Raw genomic sequence first — 16,658 nt, 5'->3', positions numbered from 1 at the left:
TATGTAAAGAATGGCTTGCTAGTGCCAAAAAGCTATTTCTGTCCTGTTTTTTGAGTTTGCTCACGACAGAAAATTGAAGGTCTGAATGGCCTGTAAGACCATGAGTATGAAGTAAATCATGAAGAGCAGAGATAAGCTGTGCCTTTTGCTACACCCGTGTTTCAGGTGGATGTGGGCTGGAGCAGTGGTACACAGAGCCTTTCCTCACCACAGCTGAGGAGCACCAGGACCCCAGAAGCTGCTCTGATGCTGATTAGCAAACTGTACTGAAGGTCCAGCACCCAGCACCGCTCAGGCACACCCTGTAAAGGGTGTTTTTTCCCCCAGCTGAACATTTTTCCCCTTTTCAGATACAGCACTTAAAACAAAATTCCTGTAACAGTCATAAAATTCTTTACAATGAAAATGTGAATTACAGTTTAAATTGAGGGTGTGAATGTACAGGGAATTCGAACAATGCAATGAACATACCTGCACGTACCACGTTATTCATACATTTTAATATATTTAAACATAGTTGGGTTTATTCTCCTTTAGCTTAATTCCAAGTGCCACATCCCTTCTCTAAGATCTCCTCTGGAGAAAAATACGTCCTACTTTTGGGAAGAGCTTACAGCAGTATCATTTGGTGCCCTCAGAAGTACAATATGGGATCATTCCCCAGCTGTATCCCAGCAGAGCTCATCCTGCTGCTCCCACAGCTCAGTTCTCACCTGGCCTGAGCTCTGTGGAAGCCTCTGACTCTTGTGAGCTGCGGAATACTCAGCCATGATGGAGAACAAGCTGTGAAACCCTTTCAAAGGGCTGTTCCAGTAGGTTGAAAGCATCACTAAAAGCTTATCTGTATTCAGGTTTTTTAATAGTTTTATTGCCTTCTTGGTTAATTATCTGTTCTTGTTTGAGCAATTACTGGAAAACACTGAGGCATATGGCCAAATAAATTAAAGAATAATGATAGCTTTTAAAAAAAAATTTTGCAGATTTTCAATTTTTCATGGAGAAAACCATCTATTATGTACAATTACTCAACTCTCTGACAATAAAAATTCCACCCCCTGCTAGTTAATGTTAAGTGAATCTGAGCCAGGAGACAAGAAATCAGCCTCTGTCATTGACCTGCTGCATTACTCTGAGCACATAATTCCTCTGCTCCAGGCCTTGAATTCCTTGTTCTAAAATGCAGGACTCAGGGATAACAAATACCACTCAAATGCTGCAGAGTAGCTTGACACTGTTGTCCTGGTGTTATGCAAACAGAAACACCCATCCTTCCCCCAGGCTTTACTTAGCTCTTCCCCCTCAGTGATTTCTCCAAAATAGTAAAAGGTCCAGAAATTCATGTGGCATTGGAAGAGAGGTGATGTGGGGATCCCACTTCAGAAAGAACTGAGAAGGCAGAGGGGTCAGCTTTAAGTGACATTCAGAGAGGTTGCCTCAAGGAGGAAAAGAGCCAGGGATTTTTCTGGGTGGGCTGAGCTTGTACAAAAGCTCATCAGGTGGTACATTTAACATCCTTACTGTTCCCCTATGCTCTGTATGTTCTGTTCCCAACTGGCTCTAGACAGAGGACAGTAAATTCAGGTTTGTCTATTCTGGCAGTTCTTCCTAAGTATTCATGTGATACAGGAATGGGAAATTCGCTCTTGATCTTAGCTGATACATCAAATGGTAATTCAGGTAAAACCACAGAGTAATCCTTTAAAAGATTTAAGTGCATCTCTTGCCCGACATGTATTAATTGTATTTCTGTCACAGCGACTGAAAAGATTTTATTTCCTACTACTATTAACAAAAGGCAAAAAGATGCAAAAAGAGCATTTTTTGTCCCTTGTTTGAAGAATTTCAGAAACCTGGAGCTAGTGATTGCAAGCTACTAGAAACAAGTGTAGTGAAAATGAAACCACATAGTACAGCAGGAAAAGCATATTAACCACCTCAGAGGGAATGTGATGGGAAACTAATAGATCCCCTTGGCACAATGGGAGAAGGTGTTAAAAACCACGAGGCCACTTTAAAAAGCCATGACAATTCTCAAAATCACCAAAGGAATGTCAAGGTTTCAGCTGACTCTTTTTTTATTCTTACTTTTTTTTCCATGACATGTTTATCAAGTTGTGAGAATTTAAAGAAAGCCTCTACTCTATGTGGAAAAAGCAGGTAGGAATCAGGAGCCACCCTGCCTCCTCCTGTCACCTGCATGGTCTGTGAGGGTGCACCAAGCACTTGTTTTTCTAGGGGGGGAGACTGACAAAGTCCTTTTGACTATGTGGAGAGCTAAATGTTTGCTGCAGCCCTTTAAATATCTCTTGGAAGGAGGATGATCCCTGGGAAGGGGTACATAATACTTGGGAAGCCCTAGGTTTCATGCATTAGGTGAAATTAAAATGAATCTCCTGTGTGTCTCAAAGATCCTGAATTAAAAGCCAGCACATCTATCTCTTCCTGGCTGAAGAATTATAGCAAGATTACAACTGCATTAGTCTTTAAATCCAAGAGGCTAGAAACCCTAGCAAGAAACCTTAGCAAGAAATTAAGTGTGTTGCTGCCAGAATGCTTGGGAAAAGCAGTGGACTTGGAGGAGATTCAGGAAATCCTAGGAGCTATGTTCAAACAGATATTTATGAATCCTTCTTACAGTACACAGTATTTCCCAACTAATTTGTATCTCTAACAAAATAATGAAATCGCTATGGAGGATAAGTCTTGCTACAGGTGAGCACAATTACCAGTGATGAGCAGCAGGAGTTCAGAGAGAGCACAGCTGTCCTGACAAATTCCAACCTTTTATTTCACTTCTCAGAATCACAACTGAGCAGAAGCAGGGAGTGGAGGAGATGTAATACATTTGAGTGTGGGAGGAAAAATGACTTCACTGAGGTTGGTCAGGCTCTTTATAGCCACAAACCACTTAAAACCCTGTCTGCTATACCCTGGGTCTTGGGAAATAAGTTAAACCTCTTTCTAAAGCAACACATTTGGAAAGATAAGATGGACCCTTTACTAAATATAGCAACCTCTGGGTCAAAAGGTGATGGTTCTTTCAGAATAGTCATCAAGAATAAGGAACTTTATGCAACTCTTCTCAGGTCTCCACAAAAGCATTCCTCTCTGTGGAGGAAGAAAGAGAAGTGTGGAAAGCCTAAAAGCATCACCAGGTCTATTCAAAAGAGACAAGAGAAAAATCCAGAGAATCTTCCAGGGAAAGACAGAAAAATGACATAAATGGGAAAACTCTCTTGCTTGTAGGAGGAGCTCGTGGAGTGGGAAAAGAAACAACTTCCAGGATTACATAAACCAAAATGCCAGACTGGAGGAGTAGTCTCCAGAAAATAACTGCGCTAATTTATCTCTTTATTAGCTCCTGGAAATGAAGAGAACTAGGATTTCTCCCCAGGCCCCTGTGGTGGCAGCTGCAGATGGGAATGGCAGAGGGATCACATCCAGGCTGCTGCCTGCGCCCCTTTCCACCCGGCAGATATGCCTGAGGACGATCTCTGGTTTCTGAGGGGGGTCACTCAGCCATTCCTACAAAATACCTTTCCAAAGTCCCTTTTCTGCTGCCTCATCATACCCCTGCCCTTCTTTCCACCTCCAATCTGGCAAGTTTTGTAAATATTTCATGAGTTGGTTGCATGCATTCCTGCACTAAAATCTTCCTGACAATAGAAACCATTATTACCCTGCACTGTTACACTATATCCTGCACAAGGTCATTCTGTTTTTCTTCCTTACCATCTTCCCAAAGGGAGAATGCATTAATGGCAAGGAGAAAACAGTTGCCTGCACACAGCCACAAGAACAAGAAAGTGGTATGTGGCACTCATAATGTCAGGCTGAAGAGCATTAAAAACTGAAAAGCAAATTTGGATTAAAATAGTAAATATAATGATGGTTTTCTATCTCTGTGTCCAGAATCTACAAAGTGCTACTACTTCAGCCAGTATGGCTATGGTTGTGGCAAAATAAAATGACAAAATATTGCGCTGAATTACAGTGAGAAAAAGGCAAAGAACATATTCTTAGTGTTAACCAAGGCTTACTTCACAGGATAGACTAAAAGGATCATGAACTTTACCTTTTGCTGCCCTCATTACAACCCAACAACATTTCCAACAGCTTTTTTTTTTAGGGGCTAGAAATAATATGACTGAATGAACTGAAAGTGAGAGAAAACACTGCACAAGGTTCACCAAACTGTGATTTTGTCAATTTAGTGGAGCTATCTTCCTTCTTGAAAGAGTATATTTTTCCTGAATTACAAAGTATATCATGAGCATATATAGGAGCACCACAGTGGTGTCCTACAAAACAGAACTTTTAGTGAATACGAGCAATGCTCTGACAACCTCTCTGTCTTAGCAGTGAGGCTCTGCTTACTCTAAATTGGTTAAAAGTGCTTATCTTTATCTCTAAATTAATTTTATGTAAACTAGGAGTTGAGAAATCTTTGGTTAAGTGGGCATGAGTGCTCACTTTTGCTAAACTCCCTCTATTTTGATGGAATCTGGCAAATAAGCTAGTCATCCCTTTAAGGAACATGAAGATACTTTTTTTTTTAAAAAAGGAGTTAATAATCTAGAAAGGTTTGATACATCTTTTATATTTTCCTATTATATTGCTACCAGGATCCTTCTTCCAAAGGCTTTGTTCAAAGTAAGACAGCACTGACTGTGTGTGACCAGGGGAAAGAGAATAACATGTACTGGAAAATACCTTGCTAAACAAATACCAGGGCTAAATAAATTGGTTGTCTTCAAATTCCTTATTTCAAACACACTTTACATATTTCATGATTGTGAGACTGTAATGACTTACATATAATTATATTCAGAAAGTGACTAAATATATTTCAAATTTAGTTTGAACAGACTAATTTCTTTCTGTAAACTAAAGTACCTTTAACTAAAGACCCAGAAAAATGAGACCATCTGCATGGTCTTCCCTTGGGCATTTATTTACATGTGTAAATTTAGTTCTAGATTTTGAATTTACTCTGAATTAACTGTGACAAATCTCCATGTTTTTTCATGCAGGTTCATAAATTGTTGGAAGACCTGACATCACTTGAATTCAAGGACCCCCCACTACATATACAGACACGTAGGAGGGCAGGAATTTCTAGAAACTATAACAGTTATTTCCACTGCTGAATGCAGAGCTGGGGGGCTCAGCAAAGTCTGCTACATGAACAAAATGTGCCAGGATCCATTGAAATAACTTTAGCAAAAAAAATTCCCTGCTTTCCATTAAGAAGCCCGACAGAAAACATTTTATGAAAGAGGTGAGAATTGTGGTTCCCATTGCTCAGATGTTAATAGCAGCATGACGATGTGCTGCCATCAGCAGCAGGAACTCAGCCAGGCTATTAAGTGCTGTAGCTGGCAGGATTACTTACATTTTGCAGCTGGACTTGGCTTTGTGCCATACAGTCCGACTTTGCCATCATGCTGGAAGCATTTAGGCTGTAGGTTTTCCTATTCTGCGTTTCCTTCAGCTGTTCGTGAATTTGCTTTGTTTGTTTCCTGCAGAGAGAAATAAAACTCATGTAAGAAAGAGCTCACTTGATCTTCTGCTACAGCCATGATACTTTTATAGCCAGAGCTCCCTTTGTTCAAAACTTCGCCGTATTAGATGAGCCAGCTGAGCTAATTCCCTAATATCTGATATTCCAGTGCAGCAGTTGTTTCCTGGCAAGGCTTAACAAAGGGGAAAAAAACCCCACCTCCTCTGTTTTAAACTATCTTCTATTCTCAGATTACTATAATAGTATGCTCGTTGTGTCAGTGCAGAATTTTGTAAGATCATCTACTGCACATTTAACAATAGCTTGCAAGTCAGTCTGAATAATAAAAAAAGCATTTTGCCCTGATTTGGTAAAAAAGATTTTGGCAAACAAAAAAGGCATTAGTCACTGCTGGCTATGAAAACTGATGAATTATCAAAGATTTCTGCTGGCTGATTAGACTTGACCTATAACCCATCTTGTATAGGGCAGCTTCTGCTTATATGCTTAAACCTGGAAAAAACATCAGTATGGCCTCTGAGGCCATGTTTTTGACTTATTATACTGTAATCCACCATGTCAGAGCTAGGAATACCACTAGATGAATCCCTTGCATTATTCAGGAGATAACTATACTGTTAACAAAGACTTTCTGTTTCTGCCACACTCTACTGAATGGGAGTGACAAACAGTTTTTGAGTTCTGTACATGATAGAGGATATGAGACAGCAAACTTTAAATATTACTTTTATCTTCTGCAAAAAGATAGCTGGGCAAAAACTGTTGTCAAAATACATTTAAGGCCTTTTATCACTTTTTTTTTTTTTTGTGATAAGCTACATTGTCTGGGAATATCAGTTTTCAACAATCATGAGCAAAAACTTCACAATGCCATTTTAATTCTTTCCTTCCTTCCCTGCTTCCCTTCTCTCCCTAGAAGATGCATCTCCAGCACTGAACCTACAATGGCCTTGGAAACCACCCAGCAACCTCAAGGACTCGCCAGTAGCAGCGTTTCATTATGCCACCAGCAGGTTTTGGACAGCTGCTGGTGCCAAGCCAAATTTCAGAAGGAAGTGATTTCAGCCAAGTGTTGATAAGAGATAAAGAAAATACAGCCTATTTATAGAGAAATTTAAATGTTAGCAAAGAAGCTTCAGCAACATTTTGAAACATTTCTGGATGATTTTATTGTGGAAGGTCTTATGACATCATCAAGCTTGGTAGGATCTTACTTGAGCCAGGCAGTGAATTTGGCACTGAATGAAGTATAGAAGTAATTTTAATTTCTTATTCACAGTGGATCTGCAGGAAGGTATAAGGAACCAGAGGAAAATTACTTACTTATGTGTTCAGTGGAGGGGCCTGTGAGAGAGGACAGGTTCCCTCAATATGAAAGTAAGTGGTGAGAAGCACCACAGAGTTCAGGTATCAATTTTAATAATATAGTTTTTAATAATTATTGAGTCCCTTAGTTTTGGTTCAGCATGACACAATGTAAACATTGGCCTAAATTCAACAAATTGCTGCTTAGAAGTATTTGTTATGGCTCGTTTCCTGAGAACAGGTCATAAGCCAGAACAAATCTAGAACTCTACAAGTTCCTCTTGGGCTTTCTGCTTGCATCCCATTTTGAAGCAAATGAAAAAGAATGAATTTATATTGTAAGCGTGTTACAAATATTAGTGGCATGTTTTGAGTATTGCTAGGAACTCATAATTAGCAAAATTTATGAATAGGGATAGGTGAGGAAATAATTTCTCAGGCACAAAAACTTTTGAAATTTTCCTTAGCCAAAATTTGTAGAATTAATATTGGAATAATCCGAATAGATATATAATCTGAAGGATTATAGTGTCAAATTAAATTAGTCAGTTGAGTCTGAACCATCTCTTTTAAAAATGTTTTTAATATCTACTAATTTTTGAATCCAATGAAATTGAACAATTTAATTTATAAAATGTCTAAATGAGCTCTTTAGCTTCTCATAAAATTCCAGGGGAGATTCATACAAAAACAACTTTAGAGTTTTTTTATGAACAACTATTTATTTTCTGACCAGCTAAATTACATACACTGAGGAAATTAATAAATCTATTCCTATGTCCTGCTGGAAAACCAGCCTTTTGCATGTTGGTCTCCAAAATGGTTAGGGAACATTCAGGAATTTTCTGAGTGGAGACTCTGTGTAAGAACAATGATAATGAAATATGATCACAGCAGCAGACTTGGGGAATCTCTCCTATACACACAAAATGAGAATTTAATTAGGAAAATAACAAAATTTTTGGATTTGTTTAGAAAAATAAATAGAGGTTTTTTTATGTATATAAACACGTGTAAGTAAACTGGAATATCCAGCTTCACTACTGCAATCTTTAAGACTACAATTGAAAATCCTGAAGGTAATTTGCTGAGAAAAACAATCCAATCATTAATTTCCTTTTATGTTCATGCAACCTAACATTAATATTAGGTTTATGCATATTAATTTTGCCAAACTATAGGATGCACAGCTATAAAACTAGGAACTATTAATAATTCAAAGTTACTTGCTGATTAATAAATTTATTTTATAATTTTTGTTTTCAAAACAAATGGCCCTTCCGTGTTCTACTTTAGAGTTATTTGGCAACGAAGTGTTCTTACTTCAGCAAGAAATAAAAGCCACTAGTTACTTGTAAAAGTCTAAGCTGTAAAGGGCAGCCCATTACTGTACTCTTCATCTGTTGCTAACACTTCCAGCACTTTCTTGATTAACCCCAAAAGGAATAATTGGAAGGGCACAGAGTTTAATTATAGTCCTAAACTTTCTCAGATTGAATCTATTTTGAAAAAGGACTTTTAATTCAATGGCACATAGGGAAGTGCCTATTTCTAGCAGCTGGTATTATAGAATTGTCAGACTAAGTAAGTGAGGGTCAGGATCTTCATGGAAACTTTTCTCTTAATGGATGCACTATTCAGAATTTCTGTATCTGTTAGCAATATTCTAAATTTTTTGTACATCAAATGAAACTCCAAGATAACCCCCATGCAGGAGGAATGCTTTGATAATTCTTAGGCATAGTCAGGGTATGCCTGATAAAGAAGCTCCCAAAAATCTGCTGACTAAAAGCTAACATATGGTAAGTGTTGAGGCACTTTAAATTTTTGGGTTTTACACCCTTAAGACACTGGCCAATGTTACATTTACAATTTTACCTGGCCTCCATGTGACCCGGTCTAGACACTTTTATTTAGTTTTTGGACAGCACCAGATGGAGCCACAGCCAGGGTGTTGGGGATCGATCAGTCTCCTTCCATTACTCGACTCACACATTGTCTGAGGCCTCCTGACTGAACCAGGCGTGCTCATTTTCTCATAACTCTCCAAACTTCAGTTCCCAGAGTCTGGCACCAGCCCACTTCAGCTCTTCTCAGTAACTCATATTTATAATGAAGACAGAGCCCCAAACCCAACACCCCCACCTGCTCCTGACACTATTGTCCTGTAATTTCCTCTTTCAAGTGTTACTCCCAGTCATTATTTTCAGACTTAGCTCTCCCCACCACCTCATCAAAGCCAGGGTGTTTTGCAGGCTGTTCCAGCCCAGCTCTCACCAAGCAGTGCAAGACCAAGAGGGGCACTGTGAATAACAGAGGGGCATTTTATTCACAGTATGCTCAGTCATTGACTGCATGTTCTTCCTACTGACAATCCCATTCTGCCTTTTCTGAAACTCTCTTCATCAGCAAAACCCTCAAGCTTTCTAGGAAGATTCTTGCTCCCTCTTTCTTCTAAGATCTGCAGATCTAAAATGCATAATGACATCTCTAATGCCGTGCCAAAGTGGCTGTCTCTGCTCACAGTTTTCACTACAACAAAGGAGTTTGCAGAGAGGAACTCTCCTGCCAGTCTGTCCTTCCCAGCTAGCATCACTGTCACTCTGGATGACCAAAGAACAATTAAACAAAATCCCTCAAGAATTAGAATAATTAGGAATACTTAGAAAAAATGTGAACCAATTCAAATCTTCACTCAAATCACACATGACCTACCCCTGAAGTTTGAGGGGAAGAAAAAGGGGAAAAAACACCTGGTGACTTTTTTTCTCTGATGGAAATGTCAGTTTAAATTTTTTTCTAAATAAAACCCAATCCTCACTAGATTTCCTAGACATTAAAACAAATTCTAGAAGGGGGGATTCAGATAAACATCCAAACTTTTAAATAGTGCCAGCCTTCACATTTCTGATGCTCAGCCACCCTGACTAGCTTCATGCAGGTACTTTTTATATTGATTTGTGTTCTCTCATTAACTCCAGCTGGAACAGGAATGAAGGATGGCACCATACAGAACATATTTATAGATACAGCAGCACTCATGTAACTGCTAGGAGGTTTTTGCAACTCAAATTATACACATAACAATAAATTTTATAAAATAATATTCAGTTGTGAAGATAAAAGAATAGACTAGATAGCATTTCACTTGATAGTAGAGATGATTTCACTACTTGGATGAGTCAAAGTGCTTCTGTGTTACAAATACTAATATGCATCTTTATCAATAGGTTGCTGTATTAGCTACAGGTTACAGATATCTGCAGAGAACTTGTTTCTGCATTTCTAACTTTACTTTTGTTCTCAGCATAGAGAAAGAAAAGGGACATTCAGGGATGTGAAATGAAATGCAAAAAGGAGATGGCATGTTTAAACTGTCATTTTCAGAAGAGCAAAGTAATTATTGCACTGATAGCAAAAGACACGAACTTATTACTGTCAAAAAAAAAGAACTGGAAATGACACAATCTATTCTCTCCTGATAGCAGAAAATAGAAAGAAGAACACATATTACTCCTGTTTACTTTTTTGGGGGGATTTAGTGTAGCCATGGGGAACTGCTGTAGCCTGACCAGAGATAAGAGCAACTTCAAAACGAGGGGAGAAGCTGAAGCACTCTAAGGCTGTAAAAAGGACAGCAGCTAAACCCCAAACACAGCAGAGGCAGGCTCTTACTTTGTTTTGAAGTAGAATGCTGCACAAAGCATGCCCACCACGACGATGCCAAAGACGATGCAGGCAATGGAGAGCACCTGGCGCTGGTAAACCTCCTCGCTCTCTGTGGACAGCAAAAGGCACAGTTAGGACAGCACAGGAAAGGGCACCTGCGAAAGGGGACTGCAGCACCTCGCGTCTCACTAATGAGGGATGGATACGAGACACTTGGAGGTCTGGGCTGGCCAGTTCCTCCACAGAATGGATGCTTCTTGGAACCTCTCCTCTAGATAAGGTTCATACAGTTGTGGCCTCCTCAGGGAGTTTTAGGAAATGGCCCCAATACACTCTGAGTGATACGTAATAATGACAATCAGTACAGTTTAATCTTTTCTCTGCCCTACATGCTATTTTTCGACTAACAAAGAGCCTACCATCAATTGGATAAAGAGCCCTACAACCATGGAGTTTTTCTGGTTTAAGGAAAGAACCATCAGAGCTCTTGTAATGTCCCACAAGAGTCAGAGTTCTTCTTTAGCTACCCCAAAAATGTAAGGTTTTCATGATTTGAGTGGTGATTACAATGCCTTACTCCCATGTCCTGAAGCTGATGCAAAACATGCCAGAGTAAAGAATTAACTCAATGAACTTGCATGGAACCCAATGACTATTTTGCTCCAAAGCACCAGATATTGCTTTAATAGGCATCTATTTTTAACAAACCAAGTTTTCTTTATAAATCTCATAATATTCTAATTAACTTTAAAACAGGAAGAGAAGGAAAGTAAGAAAAAGAAAAAAAGCTAAGGAAATAAGAGAAAACACTCATTCATGACAGCAGACAGGAGCTGATAAGGAACTGGAGATTCACAAATTCAATTAATCAACAGCTCCTTAAGTGCTATATTTTACATTTATTATTTCAACCACTTTTCTAGTTCAAAGTGCTAACATGCTAAACAGATTGCTATTTTTTAAGATCGGTTTCTCCAAACATGCAGCATACAAACCAGTATTTTCATCCACATATTTCAGGTAGTAAGCCAACATGCAGGCTTATCAAAGCACAGTACAAGCAAGCACTGTGCACCGACAAACCTACATTTCCTTCCTAGGCTGGAGCTCTTCAGTGCAGACACCCCCATTGATGTGAAAACACCAGGCACACATGTCAAGTAGGTGGCAGTAGCTCCAAGTTTGTAACTCTCGGGTTCACAACAAAGATTGCATGAAACACCGAGGTAAATCTAGACAAATCATTAAAGACTATGTACAGTATCCTAAGCAGTACTAATTATTAATTTTTCAAGAATGAATACCACAGTGCTGTTACTAAGCATTTGGAATCTTAAATATGAGCATTTGTTTCTTGTAAGTCCCAGTCCTTTTTTTGTAAGCTATTAAAAATAAAATTATGAGTATCAAATCTTGTTTTTTTAATTACTTGTCTACTTGCTCTCTCAAACAACACCACAGTGATACAGAAGCCCCTCCTAAGATACAAAATGTCCTCAGCTTCTGCTGACATTTCCCCATAATTTAAATTTGAAATGCTAAAAGTTGTAATCTAAAATATTATCTTAAAAATAAAAAGAAGCAAATAGGCTTTTCACCTGTCTAAAATGTAAGTGGAAAATTTGTAATTAAAGGGGAAATCCTGTTCACATTGCACTAAAACTGATTCTAGTACAGGCCTATTCCTCACTGGGAGGTACAAAATCTGGATCTAGAAAGTAAATCCTCGCTGGCAGTGAACGAAATGTTTAGAGTTTAATATCTTTTGTTTTGTTTTATTTGTTTGTTTGCTATTAAAAGCAATTGTGCCAACACAATTACCCACCTTCCATTTCCACGGTAATGCACAAATTTAACAAATTTTGAATTCTTCTGTTGACGTGAATCACACTGAAAATAATTCTAAAAATCTTCATTTCAGCAATTGTTAACCTGTTCTGCCTGAATACTGATTTCAGCACCTACTGCCACAACTAAACCATCCATAGTTATGAACTGCAGTTTCACTCAAACATTCCATAAAAATTGCAATACAAAATATGTTAATTAAAATAAACTGATTTAAGTAATATGTGCAAATAGGCTTAATTTTGATTTTTTTCAACAGAAGTCCTCATTAAATACTTTTTTTCCCCTTGCTATTTTTTTTTGAGAAATTATGAGTTTGATGCTCCTTTGTCGGTCCTGACTAGTGACCACTGTCTTGTTAAAGATGCTTTAGAATAAGCCTGACCAAGATAAAAGCAATTCAGAGACCAGACAATATTATCTTGCTGAAACAACTATGTGAAGATTTAAGTCTTTTGTGTAGTCAGATTAGTCCCTGTCACCACCTTCAACACATGCTGATCAATACTTTCTTTGCTTTTTGTTTACTTTGTACAGTGTGTGTTTAAAGAAGTACTTATTGATTAACTGTACTCCATTTCTTAGACACCTTTGTTCATTTTTTACACCCTTTAAATATTTATGTATTGGATTCCACCATTTTTTTGTCTCCAACATCTTTAAATATAACCACTTCAGCATTTTTCCATTCTCTAATCTTCCACATTGGCTTTATTTAAAAATCACCTTCTTACTAACAGCAACATAATGTCTTTCTCTGCAAACTTCGAAGGTCTCCTCATGGTTGCCTTGATTTAACCTCACTATTGTGCTAAGCACAGATAGCACAGCTGAGATCCTCTCCAGACAAGGAGCACTGAAAAGGGCCTGAGGCAGGAGATGGCTGTAGCCAAGCATTGCAAAGCACTTGGGCTCTCATGTAACAGAAAGCTGTAGAAATCAAAAGTGTAGAAAAGAGAAGAGCTGCAAATTCCTTCTCCTTCACTCAAGGATTTGCATCAGCTGGTGCACACACGTATTTACATACTGAAGCTAACTTCCCAAGGTAAACTAAAGTGTGACTGAAATGGTAAGTCTCTCTTTATTCACATATATTCATATGTTCCTTGTGATGCACATCACCTCAATTACAGTCTGTTGAAATAAACACTCTTGGGAGAGGATTCCTCATTTAATGAGCAGCCAAGAAAATATTTCTGCTAAAAACCAAAATATAAACTGCCATGGATATTTCTGGATAATCCATTTGAGGATTAAGACTACAGAACATGAATTTCACCAAGCATTCAAATTACAAAAAATACACAACCTCTACTGAGAGAAATGCGACCACAGTGCTGAAAAGTAACATAGTAAACTCTTTAGATGCAGACTGTTTAATAAAAATTATGGAAAAAAGATCTTCTCAGAACACAAAGGCAAGACAAACTCACATGGCACATTGAGCCTGTAAGAAAGGCTGGTTCCCACAGAAAAGTCCCCATTCATTGTGTGCCCTGTTACGTGTGGAGCCCACTGTCAATCATGCTATTGTTTCTTATTTTCTATCCTGTTACAAAATTTTCTGAGCTTATCCCACTCATTTGCTGCTATTATGAAACACAAAATTACTTCTTGCTCTTACCCATTGCTCACACCAGAGTTAAATTTCATGTCCATTATGAAAAAAGATACACATCATATTCAAGGTACTGGGGATTTGGGTTTTTTAATTCTCTTGCTCTTTAAAATTTGCTCTTACAGGCTGTACCCTGTTTGCTTTATGCATGTGGAAAGACCCGCTGAAGCATACACATACATCTTTAGAGGATTAAAAAGTGTAGGGTAGACACATTTTTCTCATGACTGTTATTTCTAATGGATATGGTAGTTTTTTTACTGTACATAAGCTGAAACTTGCCTCTTCTTTTTGAATTTAATATAAAAGGAAGAATGCTGGTACGAGGTCCTTGAGTATGATTATAACCATATTACTGAGGGAAAAATAGTTAATTAAAACAGATTATGTTGGCTTTGTCAGCACCTAAATCCACAATATCATTGCCAGCCATAATCACTGGATCCTCCAGTTCTATTGTGTGTTTTGAGCTGAAATATCCTTGAAAGGGATTTCAAATATGAAGAACAGCAATGTGCATGTGGCCCATGAAAAACAATAACAAAACAAAAATAGCAACTTTCCCCCTTGTGCTTATTTCAATGGCTTTTGAATAAAATCTCAATATGGTCACAAGCAACACAGAGAATAATTATTGACTATTCAAACCAAGCCAACAGAGAAATTATGATATTTACCATACAAATGCATTACTTAACCTTTGCTCTACACAGAAAAAAAACCCTGAAAATGAATAAACTTGCACATTAATTTTTATGCTGAAGTTTTTACTCCCAGCCCAAAAAGCACAAACCCTAACAGCATCCAGCATCCCCCTACCTTCCCCACTCCCTTCTCGTAAAAGGACCCACTCTGCATCACTGCAAGTAATAACACACTATAAAACAAATATGGGAAACCCTTTATCTTGTCATTGGTATATAGGAAAACCAATAGCTTTCCATGTGCACAGAGCCAGCTTTTCCTCAATACATTACAAGGCAGCATGCAGGCGGAGCTTTGGGGTTTTTTGTCCCCATGCGAAAACTGAGCCATGCAGGTGCAGAGAACTGGGCACTGTGACTTTTGCTATGACCTCACTGCTATGCTTTTTGCATTTCTCTTGATTCCCTGCCCATACCTTTCCCGCCACACCTCAATTCCACATGGTATTGGAATATCCTGCAGAGCCAGAACCTCACTTCTGAAGTGAACCTCAATTGTATCATTTGGAACTTAAACCCTCTTTGGTGTCCAGCACCCTCAAAGTCCCATAGACAACAAGGGAGGAGGACTACATGGAAACCTCATACACAGTATCAGGATTTCCAATAAAATATGGATTCCCATAAGTTAAAAGAGAGTAGTTAAAGCATGTTGCTCAATATACTTAGATTTATATGTGAGAAGTACTGAACTATATACAGCATTCTAAATTTAATTCACGAAGAGAATAAAAAAAGCCTGCATGTTCCACAAAATCTGTGATTGCCTTAGCATCAGACGTTCCACTCTCCCAAGAGTCTTCTCTGTTCTTTCACTTGCAAAAACCTACTGTACAGATTCTCTGCCATATGCTGTGGCTTGTGCTAAGGCAGAGCAAAACAGTTGAAATGCTATGAAGCACAGTTCACAAATTTCTTCTTTGACCTTGGGTAAGTCAAGACCCTTGTTCTTTCTGTAACCACAAGGATATTGTCACTTCCATTGCAGAAATTAACATGACAGAATGTAATATAAACATATTAATCTCTAAAGGAATGAAGTCTTCGCAAATACATGAAATAGATAAACCCACCCCAGACAATTCTGTTCCAACATCTTTAAGAGCATATGGATTACTTCACATAAAATATCATGTTTTATTCTAAGTCTCTGTTACTTTTATAAAACACTGAGTTTTCTTCCTCAGACTTTTGTCTGTCTGGGTAGAATTTCCCTTTTAAAAGGGATTCAAGAACACTTAGGTCCCCAAATCAGAAGCGGAAGTTTTTATCTGCAATCATTTGCAGAAAGGATGGAGTCAAGGTCAATTGCACAGATTCCCATCTCAAACTGGAAACAGAGCAAGCTGACTTCTGCTGGCAAAAGTTCATAAAACATTTCACGGTTTGGACAGTGATTCTCTCTTGGGAAGAACTGTTCGATAATTCTGATTGTAACAAAGATGAACGAAATAATTTTCTTCTCCTAGTGGAACGTCCACAGCACAAGGATCTTAATGAAAGCAAAGTGAAATAGATGCAGCCCATTATATATTACAACTGCATGAGATTTACATGGCATTTAACACTAGTGAGATCATTTTCTGTATACACACAGGACAGAAAAGGAAAGGAAGAGCGCTCAACTTGTCTGACTGACCTATTTTGAGTACTTGACTCTACAAGTTAATGCTGCATTGGCACTGGTTTTGAATGAGATTAAAAATGAAGGAATGAATTAAGTGTAATGTTATACACTCATCGTGAAAAGGGATGCAAAGGTATGTGCTGTAACTCTGAGGCTGAGCTCTCAATTTTAGGTTGGTGAGTGAAATGTGAAATCTCAATCAAAAAGTAATGAAAGAACATCGTCAAATAAAATGAGCCAAATACTGAAGAGTTCTTGGGGAAAAAAAAAAACCAAAACAGGCTAACTTTATACAGGGATGTCTTTTGTTATCGATGGTTACAGCAGGAGTGAAGGTGCCAATATTGTTAAGTGCTACTTGTT

General features: G+C 38.2%; 1 protein-coding gene across 1 annotated transcript in view; it reads right to left on the bottom strand.

Annotated features, from left to right (window-relative positions):
- Window positions 1–16,658, bottom strand: part of NRG3 (neuregulin 3) — a 363,094-nt gene that overhangs the window by 24,557 nt on the left and 321,879 nt on the right. Inside the window, exons 5-6 of the mRNA XM_032115875.1 lie at window positions 10,505–10,607; window positions 5,396–5,522 (exon numbers count right to left, since the gene is read on the bottom strand). Coding sequence (XP_031971766.1) covers window positions 5,396–5,522; window positions 10,505–10,607 — 230 coding nt within the window. The remainder of the gene's footprint in view (window positions 1–5,395; window positions 5,523–10,504; window positions 10,608–16,658) is intronic.

This window comes from Corvus moneduloides, chromosome 8 (genome assembly GCF_009650955.1).
Source record: "Corvus moneduloides isolate bCorMon1 chromosome 8, bCorMon1.pri, whole genome shotgun sequence".
NCBI classification, from domain to species: domain Eukaryota; kingdom Metazoa; phylum Chordata; class Aves; order Passeriformes; family Corvidae; genus Corvus; species Corvus moneduloides.
This window is presented reverse-complemented; position numbering and strand designations above follow the sequence as displayed.